Source organism: Ipomoea nil, unplaced genomic scaffold (assembly GCF_001879475.1).
Source record: "Ipomoea nil cultivar Tokyo-kokei standard unplaced genomic scaffold, Asagao_1.1 scaffold2705, whole genome shotgun sequence".
NCBI classification, from domain to species: Eukaryota; Viridiplantae; Streptophyta; class Magnoliopsida; order Solanales; family Convolvulaceae; genus Ipomoea; species Ipomoea nil.
In genome coordinates this window covers 2013854-2031628 of record NW_017619133.1, presented here as the reverse complement: position 1 = coordinate 2031628, position 17775 = coordinate 2013854, and the positions used below count along the sequence as shown (strand labels likewise).

The window sequence follows — 17775 nt, the reverse complement described above, 5'->3', positions numbered from 1 at the left end:
AATCTTTTGGACTTATTGTTTGACATACAATCCAATTTGGATTGTATGAAGCGAATTAAATCCAAAATCTTTAATGGAGTATTTTAATGATCTTTTTCTAAATGATCACTCCCACTGGTTAAGGAGTATCTTAATGATCTTTTTCTAAATGATCACTCCCACTGATTAAGATATTCTTTAGCAAAATTAATGATATACGTACTCGTAATTGATTTGACCAACTAACAAATGAAGACATAATTCTCCACCATTAGTTGGACATACTAAATAATCAATTTTTGGTTCCAATTAAAGTCCAACTAAATAATGAAGATATTAATTCCCCACCATTAGTTGGACATACTAAAATAATAAAATACACCTTCCAAAACCAAGTTAGAATTTGGCTCAAAAGGTATATTTTAGTCTTGGAATCCAAAAGAGGTATATCACATCACATAACTTACTATAGTTGATCCAAATAACCAAGTAAGTTCGTGAAGCAATTAATAAAGGCGGCTAAATTTTGGGAAGTGACTGAATACATGTTTTGCCAATGCAAACCATAAAACTTAGAATTATAATTGAACTAAATTTATAAATTCTAAGAAATTGTGATAAAATTATTACCTAATAGGTTAAAGGATTTATTGACATAAAACTTGCCTGTGGGCTAAAGTTTTAATTCTATTAAGTCCAACTAAACCCTTATGATAATATGTTATCTCAATTACTAAATAGACAGAAGAATCTATTGACATAAAACTTGCCTGTGGGCTAAAGTTTTACTCAATTAGATCCAACTGAAATTTTATGATGAAACAATTATCAAATAAGTTGAAGAATCAAGTGACATAAAACTTGCCTGTAGGCTAAAGTTTTACTCAATAAGATTCACAACAACTATTATGATAAAAACTTAAGAAATCATGTTCCTTTCCTTAATCCCTGTGGGTATATTAAGAAATATGATCTAAAGTTTACATCATAAAATTAAACTTTATGATAGAGATGAGAATTATTTACAAATAACCATAAAGTAAATAAAATTGATTTATTTCTATCATCGCCGATAAAACTACTAAACTACATTCCGATACATAATTGTCTGTGGGCTAAATTATGACCGTAGTCCAGTATTTCATCCTGATTAACTATACAAATATAACAAAATTGCCTGTGGGCTAAATTCCATCATATTACATACAATTAATCACAAATGATATGTCCAAAACTGTATGTGATCAAGATAAACTGCTTAATATATAATTTTAACTAATTAAGGATGCTGTGGCTACTCCCCAACTCATTAAAATTATAAGATCACTAGACAATTATCATTGCCAATCTTTATGTAATTTAAACCATAGTCAATTTTTAGTAAATTAAAGATGCTGCATGTGGCTGCTCTTTAATTAATCTAAAATTGTAATCACTTGGCAAAAGGGGAATTTAAAGCCTAACAAACAAATTAAACCAACACATGATAGACAATTATTAGGTATACTCCCAGGAAAGTTGGTCGAGACGAAGCTCGGTTAAATACCAACTCCTTAGACAGAGTAGCGTCGCAAGGGGACTAGTAGCAACAAGGCTTTTAAGCCAGGGCCATAGAACTAGTATTCCTCCCCAAGAAACTTCCCTAAGTCATGTGTTCTCATATTGGAAGTAAAATCGTTTGGAAAATCTATGAGATTGTAGATTCACCTACGGATAAGACTTTAAATTGATGAACTAAATTAACGGACTAAACGTGCTTAAATTCAGGCACTACCGCAACTAAAGTTTATGCATTAGTCCAACTTAAATAGGAACTAATATAATTCCATCCTAAATTTATGCATTGCTAAAGGCATAAAAAAAAAATTGCATAATTTAAAACAGAATATTATGCTTAGGACAAACATGCATAAAATTAAACATTAAACTCATATATTCCAAACAAATTGCATAACTTGGAAGCAATTTACAATATGAGATTTCAAAAAAAAAAAAAAAAAAACTTTGAAATTTTAAACTATAAGCCCATGACAATATGTTTTAATGCATAAAGATCAAATTTATGAGAAATAACTGAATTCACAAATTATAACAATATTAAACCAAAAGGATATGTTGTCATTTGTAAATCAAAATCTCACAAAACCTATTTGCATAATTAAACTTAATATTATGCACTAATTAATATGATCAAATGCATAAAACAACAGTCCAAAAACTATGAATCATACATAACTAAATATGGGCAATAACATTAATCATAATTCAAAGACTAAATGGATTATGGAATAAATGTACAGTAATGGCAATAGTCAGTAGTTGCCTAAAAAAAAAATTCCTTATCTGAAGCATTGCCACATAAACATAATTTGAAACAATTTAGGATTCATAAATAAACCATAATAATAATGTTATCATTAAAATATTAATGGTAATAAATAACCTTATAACACCATTAATATTTGGTAATAACAACCAAAGTATGGTAATATACCTTCTTTAATGTTTTCATTTTTCTTAAAGAAATAAAATGTGGCAATTTCAAAATTATAGCAGTCAAACTATAACTATAGCACTAATTACCAAAAAATGAATAATGATAAAACTTAATGACTAACCTTAATGATGCAAATTGCATCTCCCATAGTGCTATAATTCTCCCATCTTCATCGTCAGTAACCTCAATGCAACGTCACGTAACAATAAACACTAAATAGGTAATCTTTCCAAACATAATAGATTACCAAGAAATAATAATTACTATGAAAGGTAATAAACGAGATTAGCCCCTAAACTTAATAATAGTAATTAATAATGCCAAATATAACTTAATAAATGGCAAAACCGCAAAACCATAATTAAGGGGATACTGAATGCCAATCGCATATTACCACATAATAATTAACCAAGACTATAATGTCTTTCAGGGATACTGAAATTATGGTAATAATCAAATTACCATTGTAAAGGCAATATACCAACTATATTGCTTACTATATTATTAAAGGAATTAATATTATTATTAAGACATTTTATGCATGTTTATACATCCATGGCATAATAATTGTCTTAAATTGAACACCACACCGAGCTCAAAACTCCATCAGTCCAATTGCGCTTACACTCGTAGCACTCATATAGACCATTATTTGTTACACCCAGTAGTATTGATGGACTCCATGTGCAGCATATCACCAACGGCTCTCATCACAATAGATGGAAGCTTCTTTAGTTTTTGGGAAACAAAATATTTTCTCAGTAATATTACCATTTGTATTCCTTAAGTCTTGCATGTACATATCTTGCAGATTGCTTTTCCTGTATATTTATATTCCTTCATTCACTTATTTCTACAGCAGAATACAATATGCAATAAAAACAAAAATCTCTTTCTTTTTCATCTTCCTCACCTTTTCTGTCTCGTCTCCTTTTCTTCATGGCATCAGAGCCTCCACCGCCAAAGTCTGATCTAGGAAAGACATCGGCAGAAGAGACAAACGAAAAGGACAGTCGACAACAAAAGGAGGTTGGAATGATGATTGATCCAATGTCACCCTATTACCTATATGCCTCGGATGCTCCTGGACAAGTTTACGTTGCAGAGTTATTACGAGATGGAAATTATGGTGAATGGGTGAATGATATGCGTGATGCATTGTTTGCAAAGAATAAAATGAGTTTTGTGGATGGAACTCTTGTTATGCCAACGCCAGATTCACCATATCTTCAGCAATGGATGCGGTGTAATGCAATGGTCAAAGGTTGGCTTAAAAGCGCCATGGACAAGGATATTCGTGGTAGCGTTAGATTTGCTACCAATGCTAGAGATATATGGCGTGATCTAGAAGAGAGGTTTGGCAAAGAAAGTGCGCCGAGGGCCTTCGAAATTAGACGGGCAGTAATACTTCTCCGCCAGGATAAAGCTACTGTTTCATCCTATTATACCAAGCTTAAAAGCTTGTGGGATGAGATGAATTGCACAGCACCTTTGCCCATGTGTAACTATCAAGGTTGCAAGTGCAATTTAACAAAGAAATATGCAGAATTGCGTGAAAAGGAGCAACTCTATGATTTTCTTATGGGTCTTAACGAAGAGTTTAATATAGTGAAGAGTCAAATTCTTGGTACGAGGCCCATACCAAGCCTTGGTGTTGCTATCACATGGTTTCTGAAGATGAACAACAGCGTCTTATTTCCTCTACGGCTAAACACGGAACAGAGATGGCAGCCTTCCATGTGCAAAATCGCCGTGTTGAAAAATCACGTGGGGAACCCATAGACAATAAGAATAAACGAAAAGATAGGCCCACTTGTGGTCATTGTGGGAAATTTGGGCATAAAGAAGAACAATGTTTTGAGATAATTGGCTACCCAGCTAATTGGCACAAAGGAACACGAGAAAGAAACAATCACCATGGACAAAATATGGGTTCGAAAGCTGCGCATGTTGGTAGTGAAAAGGGAACCTTTGCCGGGTTAACACAAGACCAAATGAGTAAATTAATGCAACTTTTGAATTCGGAGGTTGGAAAATCAGGTGAAAGCTCTGCAAACCCCACCGTCAATATGGCAGGTAAGCAAGAGCATGATGAAACATGGGTTATTGATTCTGGGGCCACAGATCACATTGTCAATAATCCAACTCTTTTGTCTAAAATTGAAGAAGGTTGCGTGAGTTACCCAGTGACCATTCCGAACGGCGACAAAGTACCCATTGAAAATATAGGACAAGCTACCTTGCCCAATGGAATTAAAATCAATGGAGTTTTAAATATACCTGATTTCAAGTGCAATTTATTATCTGTTGCGCGATTAACTAGAGATTTTAATTCTATACTAATCTTCTTTCCCAATTTCTGTGTCATGCAGGACCTACGCTCGAAGAAGTTGATTGGAATGGGTAAGCTACGTGACGGCCTATACTGCTTGGAACCAACAACGATACCAACCGTGGCGGCCACTGTACAATCCAAGACTAAAGACATCAAACTTTGGCATCAACGTTTGGGTCATGCCCCTAGTGAGAAAATCCGAACATTATATAATTTCAATAATAATTGTGATAAAATTTCTTTTTGTGACTCTTGTATGCGTGCAAAGCAAACTCGTTTACCATTTCCTGCTAGCCACATTAAAACTACATCTTGTTTTGAATTGCTGCATTGTGACATTTGGGGTGGTTATCGCACACCGTCATCGTGTGGGGCTCATTATTTCCTCACAATTGTGGATGACCATAGTAGAGGTGTTTGGGTTTATTTATTAAAATATAAATCTCAAGTTGAACACTATCTTATTTCTTTTTGCAAAATGGTTGAAACACAGTTTGGTAAACGTGTTAAGAAAATTCGTACCGATAATGGTGTAGAATTTCGTACTAATGTTTTACTTAATTATTATGAAAAGTATGGAATGTTGATTCAAACTTCTTGTGTGGGTACTCCTCAGCAAAATGGAGTGGCGGAACGCAAGCATAAATAAATACTTGAAATTGCTCGTGCATTGCGATTTCAATCCAATCTACCCATTAAATTTTGGGGAGAATGTATTCTTTCTACACTTTATATTATCAACAGGTTTCCATCCCGGGCCATTAGTCACAAGACACCATTTGAAATTATTTTTAGTAAACTTGCTGATTAATTATGAGCACTTGCGTGTATTTGGTTGTCTTGCATATGCCCATCGTCATGATAATGATAAATTTGAAGTTTGTAGTCGCCCTTGCATTTTTGTTGGTTACCCTGGTGGACAGAAAGGATACAAGCTTTATGACATTACAGATAAAAAATTTCTTGTATCCCAAGATGTTGTCTTCCTGGAAGATATTTTTCTTTGCAGAAATCAAAGCTTTGATTTAAACCATACCTCTACCACTCACTCTCAACCTAGGATTATTGATGATGAATATCCTGCAAACTTTGAAACATATAGAGAAGGCACACCCATCCAAAATGAAGATATCACACAGATTGATGTACCAAGTTCCCTGGCGGCTGTTGACGCCACACATGATCCGCAACCCACTGCTTCCGCATCACCAAGCTCACTAGAAACCACCAGCTCACCTCCAAAGGTTGCAGAAATTCCTTCTCCCCGTCGTAGCCAACGTGAACGCCGCCAACCTGCTCATTTAGCAGATTTTCAAGTTGAACTTCCCCAATCTCTCAACAAGTCGCCAGAGTGTCCGACTAGCAATATGGTATATCCGTTATCCTCTTTTGTTGCTTATGATAAATTTTCAAACTCACATCGTGTTTTTTTACGGCCATCACAAATCATGATGAGCCTAAGCATTTTTCTCAAGCAGTTTGCCATTCCTATTGGCGTGAAGCCATGCAAAGGGAAATTCATGCACTTGAACAAAATGGAACGTGGGAAATTGTATCCTTACCACCTGGAAAGAAGGCCATCACTTCTAAATGGGTCTACAAAATAAAATTCAAACCAAATGGAGAGGTAGAACGCTATAAAGCTCGTCTTATTGCCAAAGGCTTTTCCCAAGTCGAGGGTGTAGATTTTCACGAGACATTTGCTCCCGTTGCGAAATTAGTCACCGTTCGCTGTTTGTTGGCAATAGCAGTTAAGAAAGGTTGGGAAATTCAACAACTTGATGTCAATAATGCTTTCCTCCATGGCGATCTTCATGAAGATGTTTACATGCATGTTCCCCAAGGCTTTGCAAAACCGAGAGATACGCGAGTATGTAAGCTTAAGAAATCTTTATATGGTCTCCGCCAAGCATCTCGAAACTGGTACCATAAATTCACTACGACTATCACTAGTACAAAATTGAACATAGAAGATTGACCATAGGCCACCATTGTTGAGAGAATGATTGTCTAATCTTAGCCCAAAAATTCACGATGGCAATTTTGTAAATAAGTGATCAATAATTCACCACCATTGTTAATTATAATGGTTGCCCATTGTATTTTGTATTTATTTAAAAAAAATTTGATTTATAATAGACAACCATTTCTAATAGAAATAGTTGCCTTAAAATATAACTTGTTTTATAATAGGCAACCATTTCTATTACAAATGGTTGCCTAATATTAACCCTAGATCTACCCATCGCTCCATCAGAGATCTGATCTGCTCATCCTCTCAACGTATACCGTCTGCTCATCCGATCCATCAGATCTCATACCTCTGCTCATCCAACGCCGATCGTCAATCAGATCTCATACGCCATCTGCTGTCTCCATTAAGTTAACGTCGTCTGCCATCTCCAACGCCGATCTCCGATCTTCAACGCCGTCTGCCGTCTGACGTCGTCGGCCACCCACCACCACAACAATCACCGCGATGCATCGCCACACGCCACAGCCACAACGATGTACCCGCCAGCCACTTGAACATCGTCCACCGTCGCACGCCCCCACCACGACGCACCGCCACAGCCGCCCTCCCCGCCGGCGCCGCGCCACTGCCGCCAATCTGCAGGTTAGCTTATTTATTTATTTATTTTTAATTGTTAATTGTTAATATATATATATATATATATATATATATATATATATATATATATATATATATATATATATATATATATATATATATATATATATATATTTAGGACTCATATTGAGTGTGGCAAACACCCCGAGAACTACATTAAGTACTTAGTCGAGGACCTCGAGACAGACGTCCTCGATTTCTTTGAAGGGTACCAGGCTTCTCAACACCTGAGAAGAAGATCCCAATGAAGTTAAGACTTAAGAGGGTTGATATACTGTCTACCAGTTAGAATCTTAGGACAATTCTTTGAATCTTTTTTTCTTTTTTTTTTGGTGGAGTACTCGAGAGATGAGACGTCTGGTCACTGTTCTGGCCTCCATCAAGTTTGCCAATTGTTGAGGGCATTGCCATTGTCATTGTTTGTTTGTTGCAAACCACAGAAATGATCAAGTTTCCAGAATAGGCATTGCTCCTCCCCCGCTTGCCTGCCTGCCTGAATGCTCATTCCCTGTAAGCACTGTGTTTGATTGTACTTCTTCCACATTTTTAGATTTTGTTTCCTTTTGTTCATATGTGAATTGTTGCAATGGTTCACGTTTTGGAAAATTTTTAACACGATTCTCATTTCACATTACATCTCAGAATCTATAGGTTTGCTTTATGCACACTATGTTATGCTGTTGAGAAAAGGATTCTCACTGCAGATAGATTAATTGTATTAGTACGTATATAGAGATGCATATTCATTTCCCTGGAAAATCTGAAATATTAGAATTGTAATTCAATGGAATGTGTCACATATTGTATAGTAAAAGCAAAGGGCACGAAATCTACAGTGTATTGTACTGACAATTACTTGATTAACACTAGGATTCATTAATTGTGTCAGGTTTTTTTTTCAATTCTTAATTTCTTGAATGATTTATAGTATTGTCCCAGTGCTAATTATCATTTACATGCAGGAATCGTTGCTGATTCAAATGCTTATGACCAGAGCAAACGGATGCGGACTGGCGGTGATTATACACATACTGGGTACTCTAGCCCCTCTCCTTTTCACCCCCCTCCTGCACCAGCTTGGGGGCCACCTGCGTAAGAGTACTCCTTTCTCACAAAAAATTGCAGAACTATCTCTTGCAACTTAATTGAACTGCACTAAATTTAAGTCACATGGATGACTTGTTGTCATACTTGTAATATGGACCTGATTAGTGATATGGCTCAGGTACATGACTCCACCACCTCAACCATATGATCCATATACTGGTTACCATGTTCCTCCTGTGCCAATGCCTGTTCCTGCTCCTATGCCTGCAGCACCAAGCAGCTATGTGCCTGTCCAGGTAATGTGTCATGCAATGGCTCTGTTTTTATGTTTTTGTTTCTGGAAGTTGTTGACGAATGAGCCATTTTTCTGGAGCTGTGTTTAATTGCTAATAATGATTGATTTACTCTTGTAGAATACAAAAGATCATCCTCCTTGCAATACCATTTTCATCGGCAATCTTGGAGAGAACATAAATGAGGAAGAGTTGAGAGGCCTGTTCACTGTGTAGGGATTTTGCATCTTCATCTAATTGATCTACATTATGTACAAATTTGTGCACACCTGTTATTGAATGGATTTGTTTGTTTCACCCAAAAATTGTCTGACAGGCAACCTGGTTATAAGCAGATGAAGGTATTGAGACAGGAAAGGCATACTGTATGTTTCATTGAGTTTGAAGTAAGTTTATGACGGCTACACAAATGAAGTTTCTTTCAGATGCTTGCTCTATTAATCTATATGCAGCTTCTGTTATCTATGTTGTTATTTGAAGTCACATCATTTTGCAGGATGTGCAGAGTGCGACCAATGTGCACCATACCTTGCAGGGTGCTGTTATACCTAGTTCTGGTGCTGTTGGCATGCGGATTCAATATCCTTTCTCCATTTGAGACATCTTAGAACTTGAGTTTTAAGTGTTTTTTTTCAGACATTCACTATATTTCTTACCTATGGCTTTTGTTGGCAATTATCTCTGTTAATTTGATCTCTTTGTTATATTTGGTATCATGTCCACTCTTTAATTAAGCAAAATTCACACTGAGAATCAGGGCAGCTTTTTAGTTTCCTTGTTTCCTATCTAGATCTCTCTTCTTGCACTTGGTTTTTGGTCAAGAACTATCACACTTAAGGGGTAAATTTGAAAGGCACACACTCTTAGTATATATACCTCTTCTTTCCCATTTTATTTTATTTTAATTTTTTTTGAAGGGTCAACCTATAACTAATTTTTTAATATATTTGTTTGATACATTTCAAAATTTTGATTATCCAAACAGGTAATATTTTTCATTTACTTTTGTGATTTGTAGATTTTATTTTCAATCCCAAATTTTAGTCAAATTGACTGCCAAAAAAAAAGTGTCTTTGACACTTGAAAAGGGGAATGGATTCATTATAGGTATGCATCTCAAAATGCATGTTGTATATAAGTCCTGTCACCAGTGGTTTAAGGATAAAGAGAAAAGTATAAGGCTATTTTGCAATGCCCTTCATGTAGCATTATGTCAATTATACATGTTCTTTACAAATGTTTTTTACATGGACGCCCGTGGTTTTCCTTAACATCAAGTTACATATTCAAAGAATCCATTTGGAAAAAGGAAGGATTTCAATCACATTTCCCCTGCTGCAAATGGAGCTCTACCACCTATGACCTACCAGTAGCTGGAAGGGGATGTATTCTGTTCTCTATACTCTGACAAATACAAATCCTTACATGATAGGATGCATCATGGACAGCTGTTGCATGCATCCATGTAATCATCAAGTCATCAGCATTAGCATCTCTTCTCATGTGAACGAATGCAAACTGTTGCATCATGAACATATTCTTGGACCATCCTATAGTTTACCCAGGGCATGCATTTAAAGCAGTGACATGGCAAGAAAAGCTAACTTCATTGGTTCATGTTTGCAACATATTATATAAAGGATGCATGTAATTTTTAGTGTAGAAATTATGTGATTTGACTTTGCACTATGCCATATTTACCTAAGATGTCATGAATGCTTCCTTTGTTAGATGTATTGATGTCTTTCATACCATTTTTATTGTCCATTTTTAGTTTATTTAGGCAACTAGCAAACATGCCATTCCACAAAGCTTGATCCTACAGCAATGTCATTAACATATCATGGTACTAATTGACTAGAAACCTATATCATGATCTTGTTTACCACTAGAGTTTTCATGCTATTTCTATCATGATTAATGAGAAAATTATCATTTACATCATGATCATGATTAGCTATTATCTAGATACCTACATTATGGTCATGATTACCAATGGAGATCATACATTTCTACCATCATAGGTTCATTATAGTTTGGTCCATTAACCCCCCATCAATTCAATCTTATAGGACACCCGTGTCCAGGTCTTCAAAGAATCTTCGAAAATCCAGTCCATGTTCATTTTTGCAGGGACTTTTTACAAACTAATGCAACCTCCATCCGAATCAGGGATGCAAATTCTTCTATCAGGTATATTAAATTTCTCTAGATGATGGAATTTTGGTGGAATGTAGCATTTTGACTTGGAGCTCTTTAAAGCTTGTCTTTGGGAGTTTTTATTTTTATTTTTTTTGACTGAAGATTGCTCTGATCTCCTTTGGGGGCATAGCTAAGATATACTCATATACTATGTTATATAGTTAATGCTTATTTTCCTCTTCAGTCACGTCTGACTAAGCAACAAATGCTTTCTGGTGGTGGAGTTATAGTAACTGATGTACAACTTTTTTTATACTAGTTAGTTATTAAACCTGGATATGGACTTTTTTTTTATACTAGTTAGTTATTAAACCTGGATATGGATACGTACTGTTAGTGAAGAAATTGGGATATTATTTTTTCCACAAGGAGGTAAACCAACTTAGGTTGCTGGCTCAAACCAAAAAGGCCAATAGGCCGCTCCCGTTGGGAGTCGAATTGTAACCTTGTGGTTACCTAGTCAACAGCTTAACCAACTTGGCTGGAGTTGCCCCCAGTATCCGTAATACGACGTCGTGGGCGCTTTACATATATAACGAAAATTTCCTTTTATAATTTTCGAGAAAATTCTCAAAATAGTCATTTGATTATGCCCATTTCTCGAATTGATCCTATAACTTTTAATTGAATTTAAATTGATACTCAAACTATTAGATTTTAAGTTAAATCGATTCCAAATGTGATGCTGTTAACTGTACCCTGTATCCATCTCCATTTATTATTCAACAAACAAATGATGGCTTAACTACTCATCTTTTATTGTACATGGAAGTCTCAAAATCCTGCCAAGAGTGTTACAATGGAGGAGGGCAATGCACAGAAGACGACAGCAAGAACGAATTTCACTGTGCACAAGGTAACCACCTTAAAACTTTGCAGTCTTGATTATATTAATTAGCTAATAATATTCACATAGAGGATGCTTTTGATTAACTGCAAATCTGCAATGGCTATGGCTAACTCCTCACCGTTGATAAGAGATTAAAAACATGGCAGTTAGGCTGCATATAATCTTGTTTCACTTTTCTAGACATTAATCAAAATTTTGTTTTTTTTTTTAACACTATGATAAGAAGGAATTTTTCTTTAAAATTATATGTTCGCTTATTTACTCTTTACTATAATCACAGGGATCACCACCACATGGAACACCCCCACAGGAAATACAAGCAATCACAAGCTAATTCCAATCATAGGTTAGTTTTTTCATATATATATATATATATATATATATATATATATATATATATATATATATATATATATATATATATATATATATATATATATATGTCTAAGGTTACCACATCTACCAGCAGCTAGCATTATCCTACTTTTCCTTTTAACGATTTCAGGATTGCATCGGGTCTAGTCCTTGGAGGGAACGCGAGGTTCCATTCGAGAGCAGATACAGTTGTTTTGACATTGCTAGCATTATCCTACTTTTCCTTTTAACGATTTCAGGATTGCATCGGGTCTAGTTCTTGGAGGGAACGCGAGGTTCCATTCGAGAGCAGATACAGTTGTTTTGACATAATTATTGACACTGCAGATGGGGCATCAAACACTATATACAACACGACTCAGGCAATGAAAGAAATGAGTGCAGATTTAGGAGCCACGGATTGAGGTCCTGAGGCCACGCGTTTCCTGACCTCCACATCCAAGAGCCTCGACAGTCGGGCTGCTGATATAGAGAGGCAGGCGAGGAAAAACAGGAGGGCAATAGAGAAGGGCTTAAGGATTGTGTACATAATAAGTACTGTTATCATTTCAGTTAATTTGGTTGCATCCATCTGTCTGTCAGTGCTCGGAATTCTCAAGTTCAGAAGAATGCTTCGCTGGTAAGTGTACGATCACATCATGTTAACGTTGAAAGGCAGACAGTTGATATTCGAATGTGAACTTGAATCGTTTTAATGATCTGTTGGCAGGTTGATTATTCTTTGTTGGATACTTACTGTACTGTGCTGGTTGTTCTTTGGGATTTACTTCTTCATAGACAAGTATGTCCAATCTTAATCTCCAAAATGTATTGGTTTTAACATGAAAAACAGCTTATAATGTCTTGTGTTACCTGCAGGTTTGCATCAGACACATGCACAGCTAGACTACTGACTGACACCTAGACTACTGACTGACAAGGACCTCAAGAGGATTAAGAAGGAGATGGTGAGTGGACTTAGTTCCTAATTACTTTCTATTTTTGACTTTGTTAATTGACAAATGTGGTAGATGAGTACATGTAAGAAAAATTTCATAGGCTATGGTTTCTAGATACATAATTTATATGAACTAGTTGAGCTCTGAATAAATAGCTAAAAAAATCTGCACCTTTTATCTTTGATAAAATCAAATTATGAGTCAGGTGTCAAGCATTTGTCTCTAATTTTATTGTGTGCCAGTTGTTACATTATTGTGGCATCAGCAAGCTTTTAATGGATTCAACAAAGTGTAATGTACAGTTTCTTGCTGCTGAGAATTTGATTGGTTCGCGCAATTACTCTTCTAATGCTGAAGCTTTGAGCTTAGCTTTAATTTGTAATATGTTTGTAACCAGACTGTTATTACTATCTTATGAAAGTTGATTTCTTTACGCAACTATTACTATCTTATGAATACATTTTTTTACTACAATTACAGTACTCAGTAGTATAAATAAATACCTATTACTAATGGTTGTGTGAGAATTGCATGGTGCAAAATAAAATTGTTTTTAAAATTATATATTTTTTATTTTTTAAAAAAGTATCCGCGACTGTTCTTTTACAAAGAATGGTCGCGGAAAGTTGATTTAAAAAAATAAAAAAAAAAACAATACGCGACCATTCCTATCCAAGAATGGTCGCGTATTACATTTGAATAAAAAAAAATAAAAAAACAATACGCGACCATTCTTGGTCAAGAATGGTCGCATATTACTGACAATGCGCAACCATTTAACAATGGTCGCGTAAAGTCCATGGCTTTCCGTGAGCCTCTCGTAGGCGACCATTGTACAATGGTTGCCTATTGTCTTTTACAATGGTTGTCTATCTTCAATTTTGTACTAGTGTCTCATCAGCGTAGCTTTTACTCAATCTCATGCTGATCACTCCTTATTCATTTACTCCCAAGGTACTAGCTATGTGGCTGCTCTCATATATGTAGATGATGTGCTCTTAGTTGGCAATGACAAAGAAAAGATACACACCCTTAAGGCCTTCCTTGATGATAAATTTGGAATCAAAGATTTGGGGTCCATTAAATTCTTTCTTGGCATTGAGGTCACTCGAACCCCCCATGGACTGGTTTTAAGCCAACGTAAATATGCACTTGACATATTAGCTGAGAGTGGATTAGAAGGATGTCGCCCAAGTGCATTCCCCATTGAGCAAAATCATAAACTACGTGCTAACTGTGATGGGGCTCTTGTTGATGCCTCTCGGTATCGTCGCTTGGTTGGACGCCTATTGTATCTTACAGTAACAAGGCCAGACATCACTTATGCAGTTAATATTCTTAGCCAGTTTGTTAGCACCCCACGGCAAGAGCACATGGATGCTGCTTATCGGCTGCTACGTTATCTAAAAAATGCTCCGGGTCAAGGAATCTTGCTATCTAACTCAGCCGGATAGGATCTTTTAGCTTATTGCGATGCAGATTGGGGTGGTTGTTTAACTACTCATCGCTCATGCACTGGATATTATATCACTTTGGGTGGCTCACCAATCTCATGGCGTACCAAACGTCAATCTGTTGTTTCTCGTTCCTCAGCTGAGGCTGAATATCGCGCTATGGCCGTCACTGTGAGTGAAATTTTATGGCTTCGTTGGCTCCTAAGAGATCTGTGTGCCCCTCAGTCTCATCCAACTACTCTATTTTGCGATAACCAAGCTGCTCTACAGATAACAAACAATCTAGTTTATCATGAACGCACAAAGCACGTAGAGATGGATTGCTATTTTATTCGGGAACGAGTTCAATCCAGTGAAATTGCACCACGAAAAATTCACACGCGTGCTCAACTAGCAGACATTTTTACTAAGGCTCTTGGAAAAGATCGCTTTCATTCTTTGCTTGTCAAGTTGGGCACTCTTAACATTCATGCGCCAACTTGAGGAGGGCGTGATGGACTCCATGTGCAGCATATCACCAACGGCTCTCATCACAATAGATGGAAGCTTTTTAGTTTTTGGGAAACAAAATATTTTCTCAGTAATATTACCATTTGTATTCCTTAAATCTTGCATGTACATATCTTGCAGATTATTGCTTTTCCTGTATATTTATATTCCTTCATTCACTTATTTCTATAGCAGAATACAATATGCAATAAAAACAAAAATCTCTTTCTTTTTCATCTTCCTCACCTTTTCTGTCTCGTCTCCTTTTCTTCAAGTATTGCAAGGTTTGTAGCACCAATCAGAAATAGTCCCTATTCCAACAATTCTTACGGTGTATACATGATTTAATGGCTAAAATTATACTCTATTGGGAGTATAAATGAGTTGAAAAGTTTAAGTGACACTTGCCATACTGTCAAGTAAGTATTGCAGGATTTTGATAAACTACTTAAATCTCTTTCATGTGTATGTCTCAATTGTTTATTAGTTCAATTTGACATAACCCATATAGTGTGAAATTTCATTGATCAGCAAATACATCAATACTTCTTCCTACTATACACTGACACACTACCTCAACATTATATACTTGTAATACATTAAACTATCTACTTCTATAAAATCAAATAAAATATTGGATTCATACAGTTTCAGTAACGTTTCACTTGATAGCTAGCTTAGATTGACCTAAACAAACTACTTCATTTAATAAGATAACTGATCCAGACAATATGTTAGGCCCTGATTTCGGAATGTGCCATTACTAAGATTAAACACGAATCTAACTATAAACAGATACACCCCTAATTACAGAGGGTGATTGTCCATTTGTCCTCCAACCCAAATCGTTGAATACATTTGAACATTTGAGTTTGTTGAATTGATTAACGTGTCCATTGAACTTGCAAATAGTTGATCAAATGAAATGTGAAGAGGTAGTCATCATTTGTGAGGTTAAGAAATCATCCCAACACTAATTTTATTGATAGGAAACTGAAAGTGAAAATAGAGGATAACATAGATTAATTTTGAAGAGATCGAAACAATAGAGCATGCAACTACGAGCTGAGGTTGTTTAATTAATTTGTTGTCTTGACGGTCGAAGATGATGTTCTTACAATTCTTCCCACACAGTTGTCTTTAGACCTGGTGTGTGGTAAATACATGAATGGGCAGTCAGGATTTGTCCTCTGCAGCCTGCAAATTAAATAAAACCAACAACGTAGCCCTGTCAGCAGCGCAAAATTTCCAGAAACCTTCAAAATAATTCAAGCAAATGTATTAATTAAATTAAACTCACTCGTAACCCAGTAGAAAATGGTGAAGTAAAAATGGAGAATTCGAATTTGGCAAGGTCGTTTCCTGGGCACGTACAGTCTGCTTCCCGCTCCAAATGATTGTTGTTTACTCTTTGCTACAACCTAAAACTCAAAATGCGTAACAATTGCTCAATCACACACACACCTCTTTCTCGATGTTGCTATCATTTGGTGACTGTACTCCAATTTGTTGTCCTTAAAGAACGATAAAAATCCGAGATTCATCCCACATCTTTGACGTACGAGTTGGTTTTCCGAAAACACACGAAACACCACGTTTTGTCAAATGGTGCCATTGCCCACTTCTCCCCCACCATTAGGGCACAAATAACCCCCTTTGTATAGATCTCTACATTTTTGCCAAAGAGAGTCTTTGATATTCATGCCCTAAGCAATGGTACCAATGCTCCCTAACATCTTTTCTCACCCCTTTTTCTCATTTTCTTTTTTCCTTTTCTCCTCCTTTTTGCTCAGATTCAATCTTTTCCCCTTTCTTAAGTTGAAATAGATGGGCACTCCCACCTCAATGTGCATGCTATGCAAGGATTATAAGCTAAAAAAGCAAGCAAAACAGGCATGTATAAAACAGTTCAGCTCTTGAAGAGGTAAGCCAAATTATGGCCACCTGTTGCACCAGCTGAAACTGCATGCCTTCACAAATTTAGTTCACAGTTCTCACACAGCACAAAATTCACAGCACAACAGATAATAGAAAGCAAAAATGACAGCTGCACAACCTAGCTTGCAGACACTTTTGTTTTTGCCAGCATCCAATTTTTCTGGTTTTGCCTCAACTCTTCCATTTCTGCACCTGCACAAATCAAAAAAAGGTTAAGAAAACAAGCATCCTGTCTATATTCTGGACAAGAAGCCTGCAATTGGATCCCATATACATATAGCTCTGCAAATCACCCTCACCTTCCCCATTCGCTCTTCTTTTTTCAACTTTCTTCTTATTTCCACAACACCCCACTCTCATTATTCTCTCAACACACATTTTTCACACACAATCCTGTCCATATAAGGCATGTTCATTAAATTACTACTACAAATTAATCAACTTACTATAGGATATCAACTCCCTATTTTAGGTACATTAAATTATTGTAAGTTCATTAAGTCACTACTGCATGATTATTAAATAATTACTATACTTTCATTAAGTCGCTACTATGGGTTCATCACATAATTATAGAAACAATATATTGGAAAAAGGAAATCAGTATAGGTTTTTTTTAAAAAAAAATAAAAAAATCTAAACAAAATATCTTAACAACCCATTCAGCTTGTTTGAAAATCATATTCGTATTTGTGTTTTAGAATTCTTAACTTATTAACCTTAATGTATTTGTTTTTGGTCGTGTA

At 35.9% G+C, this 17775-nt stretch overlaps 1 protein-coding gene and 1 long non-coding RNA gene across 2 annotated transcripts; both read left to right on the top strand.

The window, feature by feature from the left end:
• The first annotated feature begins 12519 nt into the window (after positions 1 to 12519).
• Positions 12520 to 13098, top strand: LOC109156443. Its single transcript, XR_002050027.1, has 3 exons — positions 12520 to 12829; positions 12920 to 12991; positions 13069 to 13098. It is a non-coding gene; the product is annotated as an uncharacterized LOC109156443 (long non-coding RNA).
• A 325-nt stretch (positions 13099 to 13423) lies between these two features.
• Positions 13424 to 14602, top strand: LOC109156296 (uncharacterized mitochondrial protein AtMg00810-like). The gene is made up of 2 exons (XM_019304144.1): positions 13424 to 13526; positions 14103 to 14602. Exons 1-2 carry the CDS (start codon positions 13424 to 13426, stop codon positions 14600 to 14602), a joined length of 603 nt encoding a protein of 200 aa, XP_019159689.1.
• The last annotated feature ends 3173 nt before the right edge of the window (positions 14603 to 17775 follow it).

What these genes read in the sequence shown, in the direction of transcription:
- LOC109156296 (XM_019304144.1), top strand. Translation starts at nt 13,424, where the DNA reads ATGGATTCAACAAAGTGTAATGTACAGTTTCTTGCTGCTGAGAATTTG. An exon ending in TTTGAGCTTAGCTTTAATTT is followed by an intron (nt 13,527 to 14,102) that starts GTAATATGTTTG and finishes TTTACTCCCAAG; the next exon opens with GTACTAGCTATGTGGCTGCT.